Below are 27,035 nucleotides of genomic sequence, written 5' to 3' on the forward strand. Positions count from 1 at the left end.
TATCGTGGTTGTATCTTGGACATTTTGGTGATATAAGCTTTTATTACTGCGCTATGTTGAAGTGCTCAAATTGCAACTATATTTTTCCATTTTCCAAATGAAAGTTGTACTAAGATAAACGCACACTAACCAGAACACGTGGCCAGTACACAGCAAGCTGGAGCCAATGAGCATTCGCTTTCTGTCATAGCACAAGGAGCTGCAAACCCGAGCCTAGCCGAGCGCAACCGATCGGCTCACGCGATCGGCACCAACATTTGCTGTTCCTAGACACAAGTGGTGATGTATAGCTACTCTGTTACAGTCACTTTGAAACTGTACAAGGTGTTGTGTGTCCGTTTGTTTATTCAAGTGACGAATTTGCCGGCGCACAATTGGTTCATTATTTTCGTACAAAATGGCACAAAATTCGTGTTTACATAGAAATGTAATGCGGGAAAATCATAGAACAAACAATAGTGAAGGAAAGGCACCATTCCTTATTGGGGTCGCTGGGGGAACGGCGAGCGGCAAAGTGAGTCCTAGTGACACACTAATCTTTTGATCAATAAATAGAATATTTGCTTTCGATGTGTATTGTTTAAAATTATGTTAGGACAGTAATGAAGTACTGATTGGTATTTCAAAGCTGTAGTGAATTACGAGCACTGTACAAGAAGACAGTGTGCTGTTTGAGACAACGATATAAGCTTTTAAATTGTTTTTAACGTTCGCTCTCAGTCTGCGGTATTTCGTGTAGCAGCTTCGCCCATAATTCCATTTCTTTGGCAGAGGGTATTGATGGACTATGGAATTGTTAAGGAAGATCGTTTTCATTTGCCCCTTCGCGTTTCATTTCTGCATATCAAATAGTGCTTACAACTCGTGGCCGTTTGGTTGTCGTGTAATAAAAGTGCAACTAACTAAAACTAAAGCAAAATCCATGCATAAGATTGGAAATGGACCCAGATATCAGCAACATAACCTCAGCCTGACAGCGCATTATGTAGCCACAGACTCAGTTCGTCACCCTGTAAATTATGTGGTGATTGACTGCAAAATAAACAAACAAATATTTTTCTTTATTTATTATAGAGTAATATTCACTGAGGATGTGTGTATCCAAATCAGTTGTGATAAATATATATATATATATATTCAGGAGTAACATGTAGCAAAGCTACACGACTTGCGGAAGTTTTACTTGTACGTCTGCTTTCATTAATGTGTAAGGGCAAACCATGTATTTTTTATGCGTCCATCTGAATTACTTGTTATGTGATCAATAGAGAAATGTTTTTCGTCGATGGGATTATACTGTAAACAAGCTCAGTGCAGTTGTATATTTCATTTTTTAATATTGATCAGATGAGAGAATTGATTTGTAGAGCATTAGATATTAACTAATGATAGAGTTTTGGAAATTGGAGTATTGTACTATCTGCGGTGGCTGATAGGAGTGAATATAAACGGGAAATGCTTTCATGATCTCTGTAGCGCCATAATGTGTAAGATCGCCGTCAGTTGTGCTCTGTTATGAAATTTCATTCCATTGTGTGTGTGTGTGTGTGTGTGTGTGTGTGTGTGTGTGTGTGTGTGTGTGTGTGTGTACACTGAAACATATCTCCATTCTATACCTGATGTGAGCTATTGAAGCTTATACTACGTTATTGTGGTGGTGGAATGACGAAATTGAGTTATCGCACACAGACAAATTTTATCCTAGTAGGAAATGGGCAGATTGATATGTTAATTTCAATATTTTCGTCCCTTTACTTGAGGTACATCTGCTTGTTAAAGGAACCTTTTCCCATTGGCATTTAACTTTGTATTTTGACGAATCATCAGACTTTAAAATAGGTTGCTGAATGGAGTTTTTCAGTCAGTCAGATTATATGAAGTTCCATTCAAAATCTCAGTACACCAGCAAAGTCCCCATTTTCTACAGGGATGTGATGTTAATACCTCTTCTTGAATCTGGAAACAACTGCATATACTGTAGTGATTATGCTAACTTTGATTACCTGTTTGGGTAAGGATTGGTGACTTCTTAACTACCACCTTATGCATGTTCTAGATGCCTGAAAACTAACTTTGGTTCTGTTAAGAAAACATCATTTTACATTGACAAACTAATCGAAATGAAAGAATTGCTGAAAATATTTCTGTTCCAGAATAAGCTGCATTGAGCTTTTGGTAGCTCGTTCTACTTCCAGTAGGTGTATTACTTCCACTCGTTGCCATAAACAAGATTCTGGGGGAAGATCTCCGTTAAGCATATCGTGATATGTTGATTCGGTAGTTTAATATCATTTGTTTGTATAAATAATTGTATGTCTCAAGGAAATAAGTGTTTTTGTTTTTAATTACAGTAGGAAGTTCAAGGGAATAATGCATAGAGCAACAGTTTATCGGACTGTAATAAATTCAAATGTTGCAGTTACAATGTGTAGGATTCCTGTAGGGAAACAGAATATTTTCTTAAAACAATTTGAGTCTTTTGTAAATTGTTTTCCTTATAATAAGGACTATTATTAGTTTGTGTGGCTTAATGTTAAATTTGTTACTGAAAATAACAACAGGACTGATTTGCACACTCGGTGAACACAGGTCACCGTCAAGTCTCTCACTGAGATTAATTTCATTGACAAGATCGTAAGCCACAGCGTAACAGTAAAGCAGATTTTAAATGATTTTTCTGACAATGACGGGTAATTATTTATCAGAGGTTTTTCCCTAAATAACAGTTAGTCAATTTCTGTGATAGGAGTTTAAGATGTATCACTTACAAAGATCTTAATAGTTTCCAAAATTATTTACAGGACATCAATTGGGGTCCAGTCTACTATTTGAAAATGTAGACAAGTCAAATCTTTTTTATAGGATTTTCATTTCCTTGTTTCAATAAATCTTTCCCAAAAATATAAATGTCTTAACTACTTTGTTCCCACTAATAAATGTTTGGTTACTCAAGGCATCGAAACCCCTTGGAAAGGAAAGTGATAGCCATTTACCTCATTTAGAGACTGCAGTGTACATGAAAGAAAAGCACTCTACAGGTTATACTGAAGCTTCAGAGAAAGGCAAAGAGCATGACTATTAAGTTTGAGATTGATGCTTCCAATAATAAAATTACGACCATATGGGGTATAATAAAAAGAGCGATAGGAAGAATTTAAGTGAAGTCATACCTAATGGGATCGTTTTAAATAAATCTGAAGAAGTAGCAGAGATTTTCAACACTCATTTTCCGTAAGCTGCATCCCAAATTGGATTTAGGGGCTCTGTTGATGAGGCAGTGGGTGGACACCAAAAAGTGGGTCTCGCAAATACCAACCTTAGTCAAATATCTCCTGTCACTGAAAGTGAAGAGAGGATAATCAAGGAAATGGACAAATAAAATCTCTGCTGATACTGACGAAATGTCCATCAGAATTGTGTTATTACCCGATAAGTGATTGACTTGCCATCTTTATAATTAATCGTTGCAACAAGAAGTATGCTGTTATTGAAACGCTTTAGACAGGGTGATAAAGTCAAATTTTCCTTTTAACATGCTTCTAAAAAATTCTAGAAACAATTGTCCATAGAAGGCGAGCTAGGTAACCACCTCAACTCCAGTAATTTATTGAACAAAAGCCAAATTGAACAGGCCTTATTCTCATTTACCAACCAAGTCTTAGACTCTGTTAATAAAGGTGTAAGTGGGACAGCTGTCAACTGTGGAATCCCACAGGGCTTTGTGTTTGGGTAGCTCATGTTCCTAAACCCTATTAATGACCTTCTAGTGTGTACCAGCTTTGAGACTTATTTTACAGTTGTTGGTGGTGAAAGTTAGTTAGTTTCATGTTCCATGTATCATTTGCATGATAAATTGTAACGAAGTGAAATGAGTCATTTAACATACAAATCGCAACTTAATTTTTAAATATGGGTAATTTATTTAAATACTGACAGATGTGACTTGGTAATCTCTACCCACCGTCTTTTACACATGACAAGTAATAGAAATTCTTCTGCAGAATAGAAGGCGCTGTAAGGGAGAAACTTTTTTTTTAGTTTGTTTTCAAATATTACTTTGCCATCTGTCAGACAATTTATCACTGCATAAGTTATCAAAAATTTTAGTTGCAGCATTGTGCTCCTCTTTTTGTGCTAAAGACAACATTAACATGGTGTAATGGATGTAATTTTCCTTCTGGTATTGTAATTATGAACATCATTGTTCGTTTTCAACTTCAGTGGATTGTTCACAACAAATTTTGTGAGTGAATAAATATACTGTGAAGTCCCAATGCCCAACTCAAAATGATAACAGGTATGCACCACATATTACTCTTACAGCACATTGTTGAGCAGTGAAGACTCTCTTTCTTAAAGATGAGTTACCCCAGAATATAACTGCATATGACATTATTTATTGAATGAAAAATGAAATGTGTCAGCTTAGTGAGTAGTCTCTTCCCAAGATTTGCAATGATTCTGAGTGGCAATGTGGCTGAACTACATTGTTTTAGGAGTTCCAAAATGTGCTTTTTTCCAGTTCAAATTCTCATCCAATGAGAATTTGGAATTTTCCATCCTAGCTATTATTTTCTTATGTGTTACACTTGTCATTGGTGCAGTATAACTACTTGTGAAGAAGTGAATATGTTGTCATTTAAAAATTGATGGTGAGATCATTTGCAGAAAATCAGTCAATGACACTTTTAAGAAAATTGTTTACTATTTCTTCTGTTTCTGTATGTGTGCATGGATTGATTACTTTACTACTGTCATATGCAATAAGAGCTAATTCTGACCAAGCAAGGTGGCACAGTGGTTGGCACACTGGACTCACATTTGGTTGAAACTCACATCTGACAATCTTGATTTAGGTTTTCCATGATTTCTCTAGATTGCTTCAGGAAATGCCAGGATGGCCCCTTTGAAAGGGCATGGCTGACTTCCTTCCCTAATCTGATGGGACTGATGAACTCACTGTTTGGTCCCCTCCTTCATATCAGCCAACTCACCAATTAATTCTGCTTGTTGTTTATTAGATGTCAGATTCCACCTGTCTGCTTTGACCCATGGCATCGTCAAAAGGCGGACATCACTACTTTCAGCGTATCCAATATGATGACAGTGACATCACTTCATACACACACCAACAAATTTGAAAAAATATAAAAATTAGACAGTAACGCCTCACTCCAAAATTAAAATGAAACTGGACAGCTGTGGACAACTGTGAGATTAGGATGGGGAAAAGCTAAATATACGACAATAAAAAAAACACAGAACGCTCCCAAAACAAACAATATCACAAAAAAAATTACAGTATTTCGCTACACCAACAAAAAGACAGGAATTGGACATTCCCCGTGACCTATATAGCTCAACCGTAGATCTCGATTCCAAAAATCCAACACTTACGATTGCGAAAAGTAGAACCAAACCCCAAACATAGGACATCACTAAATCAGTTAAAACACCTACCACAAATGCACAAAACATCACAATTACTATAGAATAAACCCAAAGCAAATATTACATACTGAAACCAACAGCCTTAGGTTGCTGACACACACACACACACACACACACACACACCAACAACAACAAAAAAATAACTTCTAAACCACACACAAACTACCACCCATAAACTAACCCCAAACCACCCTCATCACCCTCCCCCCTCAAAGAAAAACCACAAACAAATAAAAAACACAAAAATAAATCAAAATCAATCATACCTTACAAAACAACAAAAACTGGTCCTCTACAACATAATCTCAAAACATTCCCCCCCCCCCCCCCCCCCCTACAACCTGCCCCATTAACTCCATAACCAATACCCCCTCCCCCAACACCCAGACAAACCCAACCCTCTTAACTCACCACACCCTCGGCCTATACATCCTCCTCACAGCCCTAAAAAAAAATGCGAAAAATACATTAATCTTCGAGGACACTCTTCTGCCAGCAATACTCAACTAAATGACATTGCAAATGGGAAGAGTGCCTCTTCCCCTTCCCTATAACTGATTTACGAGGGGGGGAGGGGATATGATGGATTTTGGTCCAAAAACATTCAATTTTTCGAAAATATTATTTTCTTGATCTACACGGTTTAATCTATGTTGTGTGTGAATTTTATCGTGAGAGCACATGTAGAAATGCGTTTAAATTGTTAAACTGATTAAATCTGCACTGGTGGCCACTATCACCTTTTCCGACATTTGAGAATCTGCTTGCTTCAATGGAATTTTTGTCAGTGTGAAGGCTATTTTCTTTCGATATCTTTGGATGACATCTGTATCTCTGGCTGACATCTCGATATTTGCCTGAAAACTTTCTTGCATGTGGTTTATTTACATTTTGACAATACTAACACACATTAGTAGGTGGAAGGTTGAATTTGCAGACCTTTACATGGAAGTCTAGATTAATGCATAATGGGTGGTGGAAAAACTGTGTCTAGGGGGAAAAAGAGGGCCACTTGAAATGAAGAACATAAGCTCTGTCAGCTTCAGCATGCAGGGAAGGAGGTAATTTATTGTGTGGTTTTCTGAACATGCCTCCATCTTGTGCAAGGTTTGAAAAAATAAATGAAGAAATGTCTGATGCTATGTGCAATACTGCCAAAGTTTCTATGAAAAAAGTTGTGGAGGAATTGGTGGAACTAGACCTAAAAGAAATAGATCCTGGGGTAGATATTCATGACAGTGAATCTCTTACAAATGTTACTGAACTGTGTGTTTCTGTAGATGAGACCTGCAAAGGGGTCACACATCTCTGTATGGAGATGCATCTGTTATAGGTATTGTCTCAGGTAAAGTTTTAGATGTAGAAATTGTGTCTAAATACTGCCACCAGTGTGCAACAAGGAAAATGTTCAACAATGGAGACAGTGAGAAACTGTGGCAAGAAAAACATACAGTAGCACGCTCTAAATATTATAGTGGCTCAAGTGGCACAGAGGTTGCTGCAGTTGTGAGGATGTTCTCCAGATCTTAGGACCAGTGTGGTGTTAGATATACCACATACCTTGGTGATGGGGTGTTGGATATACCACATACCTTGGTGATGGGGACTCCTCTTCGTTCAAAGCTGTAAGAGATAAAAATCTGTACAATACAACAATAGAGAAGTTGGAATGTGTTGGCCACATCCAAAATTGGCTTGGTGGTAGGCTCCATTGCTTGCTGAAAGTGGAGAAAGGTGAAGTACTTAAGGATGGAAAACCACTAGTAGGAAAAGGCAGGCTTACTCAGAAAGAAATTGATTCTATTCAGTTATTTTATGGGAGAGCTATCAGGAATAGCACACACAATTTAGAGGCAGTGAGCCGTGCTGTGTGGGCAGTTTTTTTCCACAACCTATCCACTGACCAAAGACCAATGCACAATCTGTCCGAAAGACGATTGGTGTTAGTTCAACAACAGAAATGAGACGTATTCACATAAACACTCGTTACCAGAACCGTTTATGAATGCAATTAAGCCCATGTTCAGATTTCTTGCAAAACCTGATTTATTGAGAAAGTGTCTTCATGAAGAGACACAAAATGCAAAAATAATTTAATTTGGATTATATTCTCAAAAAGGACATTCTGTGGACTTGAGGTACTCAAAGTAGGTGTGTATGGTGCAGTTTTATGTTATAATAATGGAAATAATGACAGAATTGAAGTGCTGAAAAGAATTCGTATCGATCCTGGTTTGTATACAACAAAAGCATTTTACACCATCGGCGAGAGCAGGGTCAAGATAGCTAACAGATCAGTGTCTTACCTGCAAATACAGGCCAGGCAGATTCGAAGAGGAGAGAAACTATAGGGAAGAGGTGTATCAGTATGGAGGATTTTAAAATTGAGATAAGCTAATTACATGTAGAAGTATGAGGAGAAAATCTTTGAACCTCATTTTCTCTGTTCTACATTTTTTTGCGTTATTAGAAGACTTTTTTAAAAAAGTATGTGCGCTAATGCTATCAAATTTTCAGGAACTGTTCTCAGCTTGTAGCTGTCTCCCTGGAACTAAAAAATATGAGATCCTGCAATTGCATTCTGATTTATAGATGGTTGTATGTGGGGAAAAAAGTTAATTTTGGATGTGCAAAATTAAGAACTGTTAATGTAACAGTTTGTACCTTAAATTAATAACTGTAGTTCAGTGGTCTTATAACCTTCTCAGGACAGTACAATGAAATTTTCAGATTAATTGCATGATTAGAATTTGAGTTGTGGTTTCTTATAAAAAGACAATGGAAAAAATTAAAAATTCAGATTTCTGGCAAAATATTAATCATGCATATCTTACTGTATTTTTCCATTAAAAAACAGCTACTTTGCTTTACACATGCAAAATTTTAGATTTGTACATTAATAAATATGGCTTTAATGGGTGTTTAAATAAATTTTTACATTTTCCGTTACACTACCCCCCCCCCCCCCCTTTTAATTGACCCCCAAAACGCCTCTATCCTGATAGCAGAAGTCCCAGTTTCATAATCTTTATACTCAATCTGTGATTAACTACTAAATGACCATAACCCCTCTTTCCCAAATCCCCACAGGACAACAATGCATCAAAAACTAAAGAGCTACCTTCCTCAATACATTCCTCAATCAAACCCACCAATTCCCTCTTAGTACAACCCTCCAAACACCTAAAAACACAATCAGCATACCCACCTCCGAAATAACAGCACCCTACACCCATTAACCAACCTGAGAACTATCCCTCCCATACTTCCTTTTACCAAACTGCGATTCATCTCAGCAATCACCCCCAGCCCACCGAACTTCCCTTTGCACTTAACATACTCGGAACAAACTGCTCGACAAAATGGAAACCAATCCAAAACCCAACTCTCACTTATACCAGTCTCATGCGCAAAAATAATGATAGAGGACCGATAACGAAAGTAAGTGAGCAAAAAAACATTCCCTCGTGGCCACCTTGATTTCTCGAACCAGTTACCGTGTCCAATTGACTGCCAGAGATTATGCCGCTGACATTGCCACGTATATGCAACCCGAGTCCAAGACACCAGAACTCTTGTAAGCCTCATATTATTGCCACAAATGTTGCCCCTAAAATATTCCACAATGTAATTTAAAAGTAGGCATCATATCTTCACCAATCTCTACACGCAATGATGTGCTAGTGAATTTCCCTCTCATACCCATACCTTAAAAGAAAAAAAAAGGCAATAAAAATTACGCTTCTTTCCCCACTACAAACACCAAACCAAGAAGACCTAAAAAAAACCTTAATAACTTACTGGAAACACTTCCAAACTACATTACTGCACCAACTACGTACACTCAAAGTGATGTTACCACTATCATAACCAAACCTCAAATGATCCCAATACATGGTACACTCAACACATACACCAACACAATAACGCGACATCCACAAACACAACCAACTCAAAAACTCCATGTCATAGTGACGTCACACACACCGCTACCACTACATCACTGGTCAAAGCAGATGGGTGAAATCGGACGCTTCCATTGAGCAGATCATTTACATATATGATCATCAATAGTGGACCTAAGACTGAGCCTCGGGGGACTCCGCACATGATGTCTCCCCAGTCAGGCCAATGTCCACGGACTACATATTTTGAATTACGGAGTACAGCTTCATGCAATCTTTTGGTTAGATATGACATGATCCACTGGTTGGCTATACAGTCAATCCTATAAAAATTCAATTTATCAGAGAATATTGTGATTCACACAGTCAAATGCTTTAGATAGGTCAGTGCAAATACCAACTGGCACTATTTTATTAGTTCATGCTTGTAAAATTTGATGAATGAACATGTAAATGACGTTCTCATTGGAACAACTCTTCTAAAATCCAAACTGTGATATGCAGGGGATATTATTGTTATTCAGGTAAGGTACTATTGTGGAATACATCACATTGTCTAAAATTTTGGAAAATGTCAGCAGTGAAACAGATCAGTAATTAGGGACATCTCTCCTATCACAGAAGAAATGATAAACAAAGTTATTAAGAGTATTATTGACTTATTTTCTGCAAGTGGTCTCACCCTCAATTTTAAAAAGACACAACATATTCAACTGTGCACATCCAGGGATATGGCACCAATGATAAGTGTAACACATGGCGAGGAAATTATAAACAGTGTGGAAACTTCAAAATTCTTGTGTGTCCATGTTGATGAGAATTTAAATTGGAAGAAGCACATTTCGGAACTCCTAAAAAAACTTAGTTTAGCCACATTTGCACTTAGAATCATTGCAAATCTTGAAGAGAGACAAAGTGGAAAATTGACAGACTTTGCAAACATATCCTCACTCAGTAATGTTCTGGTGTAACTCACCTTTATGAAAGGAAGTCTTCATTGCTGAAAAATGTGCTGTAAGAATATTATGTGGTGCTCACCTACGATGATATTGCCACCATCTGTTTAAGGAGTTGGGCATTGTGACTACTGCGTTGTGAAGTTTGTTGTAAATAATCCACTACAGTTCAAATAGAACAATGTTCTACATCACTATGACATTCATTATTCCACATCAAGGTTGTCTTCAGCACAAAAAGGGGTGCACAGTGCTGCAACAAAATTTTTTGATCACTTAGCCAGTGACATAAAATGTTTGGCAGCACATTAAAATTTGAAAATAAACTTGAGTTTCTTTCTGGGGAAAAACCTTATGAATGTCTATGATGTAACCATATGTACAAATTAATGTGTGATGTGAATTTAAAATGACTCGTTTCACATCATTACAATCATTTGTGTAAAGTGATCCATGGAATATGAAAGTAACTAACTCATGTTTCTTATGGAGGGGCCTGACAATGGCGTATTTCAGTTTCTTGGGAAAAATGTGTTTAGTTAGTGATGCACCATATATTTCAGATAAGACAGGGCATGTCATATGGGAACAAATGTTTAGTAGTGTATTGGAAACACCATCAAAATCAATGACCGTTATGGTTAACAATGTAGCCAGCAATAACCTTCAGAAAATTGCAAATGCTGTCTATAGTGAAGTTGTAATATAGTTTGAGTCACACTTTCTGAATGCAGGCAACCACATTTCATTCATATCCAAGTGAGCTGGAAATTACAGGAATTGTTTAATATTAAATGTAATGATCAAAACCTCATAAGTATGGAATCTTCAGAGTTTCTGGGTGTACATATTGATGGTGTTACCTTTTGGGTTAATTCTCCTCATGCCCTAACACCATTCAGGAAGCAAAAGAGAATCATCAGAACAATAATAAAAAAATAGAATTTCATTTAAGCCTGTGTTAGAGATTTAAATATTCTTCATCTTTCTTGCATTTACTTTTTAGAAATGGTATTTGTTATAAAATGTGTGATGGAGGAGGAGAATGTCTATTGAAAACACAACTCCCATTAGAAAAAGAAATGTGTGTGTAACGTAGATGAATAACAAGAATAATCTATCATTTGCAGTTAAATGAAACTTTCCTGGCAAATTAAAACTGTGTGCTGGACCGAGACTCGAACTCGGGACCTTGGCCTTTCACAGGCGAGTGCTCTACCAACTGAGCTACCCAAGCATGACTCACGCTCTCTGTCTTCAAGATGTTGCAATTTATGCTCTTAGACATTGTGATGTCCTTCAATATACCAACAGGAAATACTGTCTGAAGTTGGTCTGCATTTTCCCCCCCCTCTCCAATCATAGTGCACCTATACTTTTCCTATAGACTAAAGCAGTGTCATAAAAGTTTGCTCGTACCCTGCTCCAATATGAGAATTGTTTGTGCATGTTTAAACCATTAGCAATCCAATTGCATTTGCTTGGGGTACACCCAGTGTTATTTTAGTTTCTGTAGAACATCGGTAAACTAGTGTAACATACTGGATTTCATCAGGCAAAACCTAGCAAGGTGGGGCAGTGGTTAGCACACTGGACTTGCATTCAGGAGGACGACTGTTCAAACCTGTGTCCAGCCATTCTGATTTAGGTTTTCTTTGATTTCCCTAAATTGCTTCAGGCAAATTTTGGGGTGGTTTCTTAAAGAGGGCATTGCTAACTTCCTTCCTCATGCCTCCCTAACCCAATGGGACCGATGACCCTGCTGTTTGGTCACATCCCCCCAAATAAACTGACCAACCATCAGTCAAAAATTCCTCAAGAGAGCATCACATATACACTGATGAACCAAACTGCTTAAAAACATATTGCTCCGCTTCTGGAATACATTACAGCAGCTGTTGTGTGTAACCTTGATTTGACTTTTCCTTGGTAGGTTTCTGGAGGTGTGGGACACCAAATGATTACACCCAGGTCACGCAGTTCCTAGAAATTAGAGGCCTGTGATAATGTGGACACAGAACTGGTGCGACCCACATGTGCTACATTGGGTCCAGATCAGGCAAATTTGGTAGTTGAGACATCGTGAGTTCATTATTGTGCTTCTCAAACCACTATAGCAAGGTTTCGGCCTTTGATGTCGACAGTTATGCCACTGGAAGATGCCATTGCTGTCTGGGAAGACATCAAGCATAAAAGAGTGCAGGTGGCTTGCTACAATGTTCACACAGTCCACTACAATAATGATTGGATGTTGCTGTTAGGTCAACAAGAGAACATGTTGGGGTCACCTGCTGAGAAGCCCCATATTCAATAGTGTGCGCTGAATGCTGTTCTCCAAAGCATTTGTGCCCACACAAGTATCATACTCTGTCATCAGATCTACCACAGATTGCCACCTATGATGCTTTACATAATGGGGAAGCCACCTACATCCATGTTTTGTGATGAGGTATGGACGTCCAGTGCCATGTTGCTAGATAGAAGTTTTAACAACAAACCACTTTTCGTGTAGTCTCTCAACACTAGCACACAAATAGCTGACGAGCTGCACCATTTCAGACACACTCATTTGCAGGCGCTTGGCCATAATAATCAGCCCCTTGTCAAAGTTACTTTGACAGTGTTTTTCCTCATTTGCAGCCCATATTGTTGCTACAATGATTTCCCAGTCATATCTGCCCCACTTATATAGGTTTCTCGGTATTTTGGACAAAGGTATCATATGAAAACACACAATGCTCTGTTGTTCACTATTTCATTGCTCGTGATATGACATAGTCCCAAAGTAAGTGATGTATTCACTGTCTACATTCCACCGCTGACAGTGGTGTACTGACTTGTCTAAATGTCCATTTCCTGTAGGTCACCCTGTGTATCTCTGACTGCTTCCAAAGTAAAGTGAAGACACTGAGTAATACTCTAATTGTCAGCATGTAACTGTGTATAGACTAAAACAGTATATTTTAAACCAGCTGACATACTTCAGCATCACGGTTAGATAACCAGTTGACCATCTTCAGTGTCTTTGATTTGTAGCTTTTATCCAGTATAGAGCAGATTAGATGCACAATCATGACTCTGGATATCCTTGGTTAGTGTCACTGTTATGGCTGTGTGGTGATGTGGAGTGAAGCATGCTACAATACTTTGGTGTAACCAACTGTCTTAGTTCTACAAGGTGGTCATCATAAGACTCGCCACAAATCTCTTGGAGGCTCATTCTGATTGTGCCTTGATGGTCAGATTGTATAAAAGTGGGATACTCCAAACTAAGACAGACAAAAAAGTTAAATCTGCCAACAGCATAAATGTTGGTTTGAACAACACAGTGCTTTACTAGGCATGATCAATTTGGAGGGGTACACTATTACCTTCCTCAGACTGATGAACTGACTTACTTAGCTAGTTTAATATGGACTCCAAACCACTTGGAAATTTTCACATTGTCGGAGGAGAAAGAAGTGATGAGTGACAGATCGACCTTGAGATCCTTAGATACATAATTTGGCACTTTACCACTGATTCACCGAGGCACGCGACAGATATAAAGAGTATTATCTGAAAAACACAGTGCTCACAGCACACACAGTACATGATCAAAAGTATCCATACACCTGGCTGCAAATGACTGATAAGTTCGTTGCGCCCTCCATCAGTAATGCTGAAATTTAATATTGTGTTGGTCCACCCTTAGCCTTGATGACAGCTTCCACTCTTGCAGGCATACATTCAGTCAGGCGCTGGAAGGTTTCTTTGGGAATGGCAGTCCATTCTTCACAGAGTGCTGCACTGAGGAGAGGTATCGATGACGGTCAGTGAGGCCTGGCACGAAGTTGGCGTTCCAAAACGTCCTAAAGGTGTTATATAGGATTCAGGTCAGGAGTCTGTGCAGGTCAGTCCATTACAGGAATGTTATTGTTGTGTAACCACTCCATCACAGGCCGTGCATTAACAACTGGTGCGCGATCATTTTGAAAGATGCAATCGCCATCCCCGAATTGCTCTTCAACAGTGGGAAGGAAGAAGGTGCTTAAAACATCAGTGTAGGCCCATGCTGTGATAGTGCCACACAAAAAAAACAAGAGGTGCCAGTCCCCTACATGAAAAACACGACCACACCATAACACCACTGCCTCTGAATTTTACTGTTGGCTCTACACACGCTGGCAGATGACATTCACCGGGCATTCGGCATACCCACACCCTGCCGTCGGATCGCCATGTTGTGTACCGTGATTCATCACTCCACACAACGCTCTTCCTCTGTTCAATCGTCCAATATTTACACTCCTTATACCAGTCGAGGTGTCGTTTGGCACTTACCGGCATGATGTGTGGCTTATGAGCAGCCGCTCGACCATGAAATCAAAGTGTTCTCACCTCCCTCCTAACTGTCATAGTACTTGCAGTGGATCCTGATGCAGTTTGGAATTCCTGTGTGATGGTCTGGATAGATATCTGCCTATTACACATTATGACTCTCTTCAACTGTCGGCGGTCTCTTTCAGTCAAGAGACGAGATCGGACTGTACGCTTTTATGCTGTATGTGTCCCTTTACGTTTCTACTTCACTATCACATTGGGAACAGTGGATCTCAGGATGTTTAGGAGTGTGGAAATCTTGCGTACAGACGTTTGACACAAGTGACACCCAATCACCTGACCACATTTGAATTCCGTGAGTTCTCCAGAGTGCCCCATTCTGCTCTATCACGATGTCTAATGACTACTGAGGTCGCTGATATTGAGCACCTGGCAGTAGGTGGCAGCACAGTGCACCTAATATGAAAAACATATGTTTTTGGAGGTGTCTGGATACTTTTGATCACATAGTGTATGACTTGCAAACTTGTGCTAGGGTTTTCAACTGTCCCTCTTCATTTTTCTGTGATCACTCTTGCCACAAATTCGTGTAAGAAAGGTAGTTTTACATGTTGGTTTTATACAATGTTATGTTGAAATTGACAACATTATTTATTCTGCTGTGTGGAAATGTATTATTATGATCTTTTTCTGGTTAGGTGATGGTCAGTTTGAAGGAAACCAATAAAGAATTTTAGTGGAAATTTCATTTGTAATTTACTCTGTTGGTGCATTTCTATTGATGTCTGTAATGCATGAGTCATCATCAAAGAAATTTTTTTCTCCTTATGACTGCATTATCAGAAGAACAAGAGTGACTCCAGTATTGAACCAGGTACAGAACAATAATGATTATTTTACACTTGGAAAATAGTTCTTTATGTAAGCTGTTGATGTTGTGCTTTCAAAGCATTATTCTGGTTGCAGTCTACAAAGTTGGAAGCCAGAGTCTAAATATCACATTATCTATCATTCACACTTCTTTCTTTTTTTTCTTTCTTTCTTTTTTCTTTTTTTTTTTTTTTTTTTTGGAATGGTATGCTAACATGTCACTTGGTATGAGAATATTTATTCTCTATACTTCATTACACACCCTCCATACTATTACTTTTGTATTCAGCCCTGTGATTGGTTTGCAGCAGTATGCAGTTCCACACTTACTGTAACAACAGTTCAGAATAGTGTATTAATCCACAGAACCTAACAATAATATTTCTTGATAGATATAAGTCATAGTTCCTGATTGAAAATGATGTAAATCCAAGCACTACTACTTCATTATGCATGTTGTGAAGGTCACTAAAGTCATGTGGTGGTGGAAACCACCAGCTCATCAGCCGATACACTATTCAACACAAGGCTAAGTCTGTCCAGGTAAACGGCTGCAGTGGTTGTAGTAAACTGGTAGAGATAATAACAACTGAGAGTGTCCTGGGCTGCCTCATACTTGTCACAACAGAAGGTAATGTAACTGTCATGTGATATTGTTAACTTTGCCACAGCTGGTGCACTTGCCAAATGTGGGTAATTTGACACACATCATTATGTGAGTATATTCTATTTGCACATTTGGTGAGGTTACTATAGCTCTCTGCCTTTCAACTATTATCTGGGGCTACTACTTGCTCGGACTGTGTGAGGGAGGACAACAAGGTAGAAGCAGCCAGGAGCTGGGTGATATCATGAAGGAAGGCTCCTGAGGGACTCCGAGATTGCCAGTGATGATGGTGGTGGCATTGGATCCAGAGCGTCTTGCTTAGGTTCAGAGATTTCAAGGAGTGGAACATCCTGTGGGACGTGGCATGTCCTGTGGTCAACCATCAGTTAAACTGTATCAGTGTTAATGGGTGTGTCCCTCAGCTCTTGGGAAGAGATGACACTCTGACCTCAGAGTAAAGAAACCTACAATGTGGTTGTGATGGTGATGATGGTGTACTCCAGATGAGGAAGGATACTAACTAGGGTGCCAAAATCAGAGTTGGTTGCACTACCGTTGTAGCATCCCAGATGTTGGTGGCTACACCACCATCTAGTTCCCCTGCTGTTTAGCCATGGACCCAAGATCAACTCCACGTTCCACTGACCTGTGTGCCTCCACTGGGACACCTACATGAAACACTGTAGCTGTGTCTGCTTCATGTTCTGATGGTGGACACATGAGATCCAGGTGTATCTTGTGATAGCGTGAGAGCTTTGCTGGGATTCATTGGTTGATTAGTGTGGAATAGAAAGAGCATAGGAAGGTGTTTAGTGCTTAAATTAATTTTAACAGACCCTAATGTTTTTGACATGTGAACTTTCAGTGTTTCCATCAAGCCCATTTGAGGTAGGATGAAAAGGGAATGTGGTAAGATGTGGGGGGTGAAACCTTTCGAAATCAGTTGCTATAAACTGGTGGCCGTTGTCAGTCACCATTATGTGGGATGCATCCTCAGTTGCGAAGATCTGCCCCAGACTCCCACCATGGTCGATGTTGTTATCTGCTGGAGGCAAATGACATATAGGAGGTGGGAGAGGAACTCCACGACAGTTAACCACATGGGCCCCATTAAAGAATCCATGAAATCAGTGTGAACTAGATATCACTGCTGTGTCAGCACTGGCCACAGAGAGAATGATTGGGTGGTGTCAACTGGTATGCCTGACAAACACCACCCTGTCTAACCACTCGTGCAGCAACATCATCCATACAAGGTTAGTAGATGTGGCAGGCCAGTTGCTTCACCCTGGAAATCCCCCAGTGGAATTGATGCAGGAGTTGGAGTACCGGATGTTGCAGGGAGAATGGCACCACCACCTGGTAATGTTCACCACCTTCTGTACGGAGTATCACACTTTGCTGAACCTGAAGTTTGTGCTGCTGATAAAAAATGAAGGCCAAGCAGCTCTTCACAGGGAGTTTGGTAGTCCAACCTGACCAGACTGAATGTAAGACCCTGTGAAGAAGCAGATCATGTCTAGATGTTGTAGGAATGTCCTAGGGATTTATAGAGGACTCTTTGAGCAATAGCTCAAGTTGGCTGTCCAACTGAAAACGAACTGTCTCCTCGTGGTAAAATTCAGGATCCAAAGTGCCAGAGGGTGAGAAAAGTGCATCTGCATTAGAATGATGAGTAGAAGTGCAATAGTGACTGGGGTACTAAAAGTTTGTAAAAGAGAGACCCATTGATGGAGATGAAGTTCCGTGTGCTCTGGTAGTTTAGCATTAGGATGGTTTGTGGTGAAGGTGAGATTTGTGACCATACAAAAAAAAAGTGAAATTTATGGACACCTAAGATCTACTTCTACATAAGTACTCTGCAAGCCACCATATGGTGCAGTGTGAAGGGTACCCTGTACCATTATTTTCCATTTCCGTTCCTATTCAGCTTGCAAATAGGGCAAGGGAAAATGACTGTCTATATGCCTTTGTATGAATCCTAATTTCTCATATCTTAGCTTTGTAGTCCTTACGTAAAATGTATGTTGGCAGCAGTAGAATCAGTCTGCAGTCAGCTTCAAATGTTGGTTCTCTAAATTTTCTCAATAGTGTTCCTCCTAAAGATCATCACGTTCCCTCCAAGGATTCCCATTTGAGTTACCAAAGCATCTCCGTAATACCTGCATGTTGTTCTTACCTATCGGGAACAAATCTAGCAGTCTGCCTGTGAATTGCTTAATTGTCTTCCTTTAATCCAATGTGGTGCAGATAGCACTCACTTGAGCAGTAGCCAAAAATAGGTTGCACTAGTGCTTTATATTTGGTCTCCTTTACACGTGAACCACACTTTCCCAAATTTCTTGCAGTAAACCAAAGTCAACCATTCACCTTCCCTACTGCAGTCCTTAGATGCTCATTCCATTTCATATCGCTTTGCAGCATTATGCCCAGATATTTAAACAATGTGACTGTGTCAGCTGCCATTCATCACACCAACTAGAAATTTTGTCTGGATCATCTTGTATCCTCCTGCTCACTGAACATAGGCACTTTACCATACACCATAGTATCAACAGCAGACAACCACAGATTGCTGCTGCTACACTTCTGATGATACCCTTGGCTCTGACGAACACTCGTCATCAAGGACAACATACTGGGTTCTGTTACTTCACAAATCTTCAAGCCAGTCAAGTGTCTGGGATCCTGTTCCCGGATATGCTCATACCTCTGTTAACAGGCTGCAGTGGGGAACTATATCAAATGCTTTTCAAAATCTGGAAATAGGTAATTTGCCTGTTGCCCTTCATCCATAGTTCACAGTACATCATGTGAGAAAAGGGCAAGCAGAGTTTCACATGCATGATGTGTTCTAGAACTGTACTGATTCGTGGAACTTAGCTTTTTGATCTCAATAAAATTTAGTATATTGGAACTTGGAATATGTTAAATAATTGTGTAGCAAACTGATGTTAAGTATACTTGTCTGTAATTTTGCAGTTCTATTCTTTTACTCTTCTTATATGTAGGAGTCACCTGCACTTTTTCCAGTCACTTGGGACTTTGCTCTGGGTGAGATATTCCTGATAAATGCAAGATAAGTAAGGGGCCAATGCTGTAGAGCACTCTCTGGAAAACCAAATTGGAATTCCGTCTGGACCTGATGACTTATTTGTTTTCAGCTCTTTCAGTTGTTTCTCTATGCAAGAGATACCTCATACTGTGTTGTCTATATGAGGCTCCTCGTGATGGTCAGACAACAGTACGTTTGTGTGATTATCCTGAGTGAATGATTTCTTAAACATAAAATTTAAAACATATGCTTTCCTTTTGCTATCTTGTACTGGCACACCAGACTGGTCAACAAATGACTCAATGGAAGCCTTAGACCTGCTTAGTGATTTTTTACATAGGACCAGATTTTTCTCGGGTTCTCAGCTAGATCTTTTTCTGAGGTATGACGGTGGTAGTTGTTGTATACTTTGTTCATAGATCTTTTTACAGAGTCACAAACCTCTACAAACCTATGCCTGGTGTCAAACTCTTCCTTTACAATCTGTGAACAGTGTTCTTGAATTGGAGGATGCGTCTTCAACATAAATGCAATATGGCCTCTTCGTCCCGTCCTCTGACTTATCCCTATTGCTGTTTAGGGTCGTATCTGTTGCCAAAAACAGTGACAAGTGGGGCTGTAAGACAGGAAGCAATGTGCTGATTAGAGGGCTGTTTTTATCTTCTGAAAAGCCAAATGTTACTCTTCTGGCTAATGAAGAGACTTCCTTTTTATAGGGATGATTTAGTGAGTAGGCTATGGAAAATGTCTGGGGAATAAATCACACATAGTAATTCACTTTTCCTAGAGATACTTGAAGGTGATTTATGAGTGTAGCCATAGGCATAGTATTAAAAGGCCCTACATATTCCTTGGTCATCTGAAGGACCTGTTCGCTTAGCATATAGCCTAAATAAGTAACTGCTGCTTGAAAGAGGGTGCATTTATAAAAGTTACTCTTAAGGCCTGTGTGTGTAAGGTCTGTAAAAACTGGATGTAGATTGCACAAATGTTTCCTGTCATGTGATCAGTAACCAGTGTTTTGTTAAGAGAATTCACACAAGGAACTTCTGTAATATGGCCGGGATGCTGGCTTCACCAAAAAACAGTCTGTTATAGTAATCCAGTCCAAATGGTGTTTCAGACCTAAAATATTCATCAAGAGGCAACTGAAAATATGGATCCACTAGACCAACTTTAGAAAAGAGTTTTCCTTCTGAAACTTATTCTGGTTGAGGCAAGGGACAAGAATCAATGTCTGCCTGAGTATTACTAGTTTTCTGAAAGTCTCCACTCAAGTGAAGACCATCACTAATGGTGGAGCCCTGGAAACAGGGGACAATACTTGTTCTAATCGATGTAGTTCAGTCTTGACCTTATCCTTAATTGCTGACAGACAGGCAAACGATGCAAAATCTCAAATTTGATACTGGCTCAAGATCGTGTGGGCTTGAAAGTCAGCCACCTTCCCCAAACCTGACTCAAACAGCAGTGCAAATAGCATAAAAGTGTATTGGTGGCTTTACATGGTACTGACAAGCCTATGGAGTGCACTTCATGATGTAATGAAAAAGCCAAGGCAGAATAGTGTCGAGGCCAGTAGTGTTCTTGGTTGATGGATCTATCAAACCAAAAATAATGTTTGAGACATCTGATCATATGTGACTGTCAGTTGCATATGACCTACGAGTGGCACCTCGTGGTGACTCACAACTTCGACTGCACAAGGGAGTTAGCACCCACACTAAGGTACATAGACAGATTAATGACTGAGATGGAGATGCTAGTATTAAAAAAAAAAGTTAGTGGAATGTCATGCATAGTTGCGTGTAGCAAACTTTTATGTGATGCCAGTACATGATCAGTGCCTGCGATATTATTAATTTTGAGTTGGCTGTGACTGATGCCTGGTACCTGTCATGCTATGGCATACTTCTGCAGTGTGATCTGGCAGTAAACACTTATCCGACTCATCCTCATAATGTGGACATTCGTATCTGGAATGCGAGGAAAAACAGTCTGGGCAACTTGAAAACAGTATATTGCCACAGTATCTCAAAAGCATGTGCAATTTGTTGCACTTAGCCAGGGAAGGGTTAGAATGTCGTTAAGCTAGTGTGCTAGTATGGGGACCACCTTATCTGGGGTAAGTGAATCACTGTGATATGTATTAAACTTTCTCTATGTGATTTACCATATACATGTGTGAATTTACGTTTTCTACTCATTCCCTGTAAATCTAACAAGAACAATGTGGTTTCACAACTGGTACATCATGTATGGACATTAGTTCCAAATTTTAAAATGTTTTGGAAAAATGTAGGAAAATCAAAAAGCAATTGATTAGATTTCATAGATTTAGTAAAGGTGTATGATAGCATTCTGAGGAAATTGCTTTGGAAAGCATTACATATCCCATAATTTAAATAACACAAGATAAAAGCTGGTAATATACTTTAACAGAAATTTAGCACAGGAAAAAAACAAAGGCTATCCCACAATGCCAGTGCTATTAGTGGTCTTATAAATGGGGTTAGAGATTGCAGATTGATCATACTGCACCATTTATTGTTTGCTGATGACCAAGCCATCATAAACATAACTGGGGAGTATGCAAATGTGTGCAATGGGAATTTTAGGCAAGAACATGACTACCGATGAGAACCCGGCTTCAAAATGTTCAGATAACAATGAGATTTGGTGCAGAAGAAGATACACTAGATGGAAGTACATGGAGGAACATCTTGAAGAGGTGGTGTTGAGTACTTGTGTCAACAACTTCCAAGCATATTGTTATGTTGTAGAGATATCTCAGTATTGAGGAAAGGCTCAATTAAAAAATCCTGTGGGATTGTAGACAAAAAAGCCCGCTGACCATCAGGACATTTGATATCACCTGTGTGAAAGTACAGTGCGATTTGTTTTTGATATACTTCCCAGTATCCTTGAGCCGAGACAAGTGGCTGAAATACTGTGATGGCTGGCCATACCTGTTGCTACTACAGCATTAAATTCAGTTCTTGATAAATGCTTTATAGTGGTTTAGCTGTCGCTGTGAAAGCTCTAGAAATTTTGCATCTGTAGTAGCACTTGGTAAATCAAAAATGGGATCACCTCATTGCCAATATTCTAATGCTCGCAAATAAACTTTCTATAACAACAGATCAAAATCGTCCATTATTCCCTCAAAACCAAACAAACAGCTGTACTTGATATAAATAATTCTAGCAATAGTTCCTGACTGAAATTAATATAAGCCCAAGCACTGCTAATTCATTATGCACGAATACGTGCTGGTGGTAACTATGTGCCCATCAGCCAACACAGTGTCTGACACAAGTCTAAGTTGTCCAGGTAGACAGCAGCACCTGTTGTAATTCGTGTATAAAGTCAGATAACAGCAACTGAGAGCGAGTCCACCAATGGGCAGCCTTATATTTGCCTGTTATGGATATTGATGTGACCAGCTTGGGATCTTCAGCTTTCCCACCCCTGCTGTCCTCTCTGGACATGGGAAATGTTACGTACATCAGTATGTGCGTGTCTTCCATTTACACATCCAGTGGGATTACTAAACTCTTCATATCTGCACACCCCATGTCATCACAACCTGCTGCATATATGATATCCTTGATTGTCCCTGATGATTCCTTCCACTTTAATAGCTCCTTGAAAGATTGTTTCAGTGATGATATGTCTTAAAATGCGCCCTTCAACTTTACTTCTGCCTTTTTGGATGTGCTTCCTGAGTGATCTAATCTCTCTCTCTCTCTCTCTCTCTCTCATTTAGCAAACTTTGTCTGTAGTGACCAGTGTCATACATTAATCCTTTCTGATTCTTCTTTATGACAACTTCTAATCAAAACCAATTTGTTCTTGTAGAAGCTGAGTATAACTTGTGTTTTAAACTCACATTATTCAGTACCTTGAACATTAATAAATGTTATTTACCATTCTGCAAAAGCAACATAGGTTGGCTTATTCATTTGTCTTTTCTTCCTATATAGTCTCAGTGCCAGCATCACCTTTCTTGCTCATAATCTTCTTCAGAATCCAGAACCCAACATATCCTCCACATAATTTTCAACAGTCCTCTGTATTAAAACTATCACCACATTGTCATAACAATGTCCATACTGCCAAGGATGCCTCTGCTAATGCCATTCTTTAAATCTGCTGTGCACATTTAATTTAATTTGCAATTTGTGTCACCTGCAGGTATTTTCTTATTGTGAGCGAGATACTCAGTATCATTAATTCTTCTCGTATGTTGCTTTTTTCCTGTGGTTTTAGCCACTAATATACCTGAGTATAGTTAGCTTGGTGGCTCATTAGTAAGTGCCAGGCAATGGACCCAAATGTCTGAGGTTTGACCATAGTCAGTTCTAGGATTTTTTACATGACACTTACCTTTTTTTCCCACCTCTAGCAATGTTTGTTTCTTTGAAAAATGCTGTTTTGCAACATAGTTCAGAGAGTGCATGTTAAACTGTGTAACTGACTGTGTAACGTAGATCAAAGATCACAGGAAGGCAAGTGCATACCATGTCCACAATGACCACGACTAGTAATGCAGTTTAGTGTTCCAATCAGGCGAATTGCAACTTTACTTCATAGTTCATAATTTTTGTCAGATTATTATTATTATTGTTATTATTATTATTATTATTATTATTGAGGAAGACTGTGTGTTAGTTTGTGTTGTTTTCTATACAATTTTGAAAATTTTCAGTCTACAGTGTGTAAAAGGATCATGGAGAAGTTGGGGCAGGTTGATGTGGACCAGAAGCAACGACAGGTTGTCACTATCAGCCAAGATAGCTTTTACCGAATTTTAACAGCAGAGGAAAAGGCAAAGGCTCAGAAGGGCTTGTACAATTTTGATCATCCAGGTATTTCCATTTACAAATTATGATAAGATGAACTTTTTGTAAGAAAGAACCTGATTCATTTTGTTGTTACTGCACTAATATGTGCTTTCTTTTTTTAAGATGCTTTCGACAATGACTTGATCTTGCAAACTCTGCATGATATACTGGCTGGAAAGAAGTGTGAAATACCAGAATATGACTACAAAACTAATTCAAGGTTGGTTTAAATAAGTATTTTTATATTTAGAGGAGATTAGTAAATAATTTTTCATATCTGCAATAATCCTGAATTGGTCCAGAACTGGTTTACATTATGAAATCAAATTTTTACACAAAACTAATAAATGTTTGGATGCAAATATGCCATATATCTTTTAATATACATGTGGTAAATATATTTATATTATGTAACAAGAAACGTTGTTAACAAAATCCTTGATGTTCTTGACAGATTGACTATAAATTTTTACACACTACTGCAAAAATGTTCAGACGGACACAGGCTACATATTTTTTTAGTATACATGGATAAAAATGTGTTACCAAAAATTTTGAAAAGTTCTTGTCTGATTTATTTAAATGTTAACAGTATATTCTAAAAAACAGTTGAGGTGTTTATTAGAATATACTGTAAACATTTGAATAAATCAGACAAGAATTTTTCAAGATTTTTGGTGTGTGATCCCCCCACACACACACACCCAGAAAAAAAGAGAAAAGAGGAAATGTTGTTAGCATAAATTTTGAAAAGCTCTTGACCAACTAACTTCAAATTTTTATTTGATAGTCTAATAACCATTTTGACAGGCAGGCTATATATTTTTTTAAAACAATGTTGCACATGTTTCTTGTTAAAAACGGCTGTGGTAAAGGAAATACGGAGCTGTGATAATGTGTGGCTTTGTTTCAGTTTTAGTTACAGTAGCAGGACATTTAAACCATTAGACAAATTGTTTCTCCCATATATATTCTTTTGCTTTACATATAATTTCAAACAAAAATTGTATACACAGCTACGTGCCATTTTGTGTTAGTCCTCACAAACGGATTTAACAGAAAGCAGGAAAGTGCATATATGGCTTCTCTGCTTGCGAATGGAATAGTGATACAGAATCTGAATCATCCAAAACTTCATGATCCTACTCATTTGCTGATTAAAACAACACAAAATACTGCTATTGAAGCTACTGTCCTCACAGATCCAGTAGCAGGAGAGGGGTTTCTCGTACCAGTGATACTAACCAACGTACCCATTCATTTTAAGCAACTTCAATCCCCAGCTGAAGTTTCGCTTGCAATAAACAAGGCTTAAGGTCAGAGGATATTATTTTGGGGGGGGGGGGGGAGGAGAAGAGAAAATGGATATAAAGATGGGGAAGGAGGGGATAGAGACAGAGGGGGGGGGGTGATGAAGAAGTCGACGGAGAAAGGGGGGAGAAGGTGATGGACATAGAGAGGAGCCATGAGGAGGAGATGGAGAAAGAGGGGGGAGAGGGCAGAGGAAGAGATAAGAGACACTGCTGAGCCAAAACGTTATGACCACTGTGTACTGGGAGATTGAATGGTGCCTGGAGGTGTTTTGGGCACATGCCACATTAAGGAAAGTCTATAACTGTAGCAGAAACGAATAGGGAACCATTTTAGTATGAGCTGAAAATGCGGAAATTTGGTGGCATAAGTGACACTGACTAACAGACTTCACAGCACTTGGGAAGGAGCAGCTCTGAAATGGCTAAGCTAGCCAACTGTTCATGTGGTACTGTCGAGAGCATTTTAAAATGTGGCTGAAAAATGGCAAAATCATGAAGAGACGACAAAGTGTTGGATGTCCATGCCTCATCAGGGAATCTGGATGTTGGAGGCTTTTCTGCTCTGTAAAACAGGGTAGGTGGCAACCTGTGGCAGATATGGCAGGAGAGTAAAGTGCCGGTGCATGCATAAGTATTCTGGAGCACACCATTCAATACCTTTTTTGAACATGGGGTTTTGCAGTAAATGATCCATACTTCTTTTCATGTAGGGCAGTGTAGGGGTCATAGGTCAGGTAGGGGGTGCATAGGCAGTTTAGGGGGGCAGCCAGAGGGGGGGGGATATGGAGGTAGGGTAGGGGGGGGGGGACAATTTCATAAAAATTACCACCATACAAGAAGTAGGTGGTTGTCATAACATCTCAGAACAATTTTATCATTTCATAATGAAAATGCTGTGCCAGCAGTTTGTGTATCCTCAACAGGATGTTTTTTTAAATAGTGTGACCACATCCAGGCTGATTATTGTTTGGGCCAACTCTAACATGTATAATTATCTCAGTGAACATCTGAGAGTTTTTGATGTGATGTTCACAGTGGCCAACTATTGGGTCATCAACTTAATGTTTGGACAGTCTGTAGGTAGAACCAATAGTGCTAACAGTTGGCTTCAATGGAATACATTCCTTGTGGCTTTTAGGTAATCTGTACAGCCTATGTGGTGTAAGAGTTTGTGCTCTCAGATTTTTGATGACTTCCTCTGGCTGACCAGAATTCCTCATTTGCTCCTTATTCTGCTGTGTAACAGAGTTTGGTCCCATTTTAGGCACTTGTGTGGTGCTGTCTTCCATCAGCAATGCCACTTTGCTGTGATATTCAGTGGTATTAAGAGCAACTGTGTCATTTTCCCGGTTGGTTGGAAGTACTACAAAATCTTCATCTTTCCTTAGTGCATGAAGCCCCTCTCTCCATGCTCTGCTGATGTTAGATTTGGGTGGCTTATCTGAGGCTGTTCTGGTACAGTGAAAGTTTGATGGAAGTATCGGCCTCTCAGTGTACCACAAACTGAAACACAGTAATTTATTTCTTAGCACCCAAAGTTTTTGATCATCCAGTCCAGAAGAGAGCAGCTTTGGATTCTGAATTTAATAATCAGAAGTAAGTGTTCCAAAAGAATGGCTATGGCACGTGATATGAAGTCAGCTTTCTACAAGAAAATGGAAATTTGAAAATGTTGAAATTTCACATGATGAGCCATCAGTTGTATTCC

At 39.1% G+C, this 27,035-nt stretch overlaps 1 protein-coding gene across 5 annotated transcripts in view; it reads left to right on the forward strand.

Annotated features, from left to right (window-relative positions):
• Nucleotides 1–232: 232 nt before the first annotated feature.
• The window catches only part of LOC126297818 (uridine-cytidine kinase-like), a 119,063-nt gene continuing 92,260 nt past the window's right edge, over nt 233–27,035 (forward strand). For 2 of the 5 annotated variants that reach the window (XM_049989049.1, XM_049989051.1), the window contains exons 1-3: nt 235–514; nt 23,879–24,038; nt 24,138–24,234. In XM_049989049.1, the coding sequence (XP_049845006.1) occupies nt 398–514; nt 23,879–24,038; nt 24,138–24,234 (374 nt within the window). In that variant the 5' untranslated portion in view covers nt 235–397. Of the gene's footprint in view, nt 515–14,807; nt 15,234–15,333; nt 15,510–23,878; nt 24,039–24,137; nt 24,235–27,035 lie in introns of those variants that run through there. The other 3 variants (XM_049989047.1, XM_049989048.1, XM_049989050.1) reach the window with 3 other exon arrangements.

The sequence above is a fragment of the Schistocerca gregaria genome, chromosome X, assembly GCF_023897955.1.
Source record: "Schistocerca gregaria isolate iqSchGreg1 chromosome X, iqSchGreg1.2, whole genome shotgun sequence".
Taxonomy (NCBI): domain Eukaryota; kingdom Metazoa; phylum Arthropoda; class Insecta; order Orthoptera; family Acrididae; genus Schistocerca; species Schistocerca gregaria.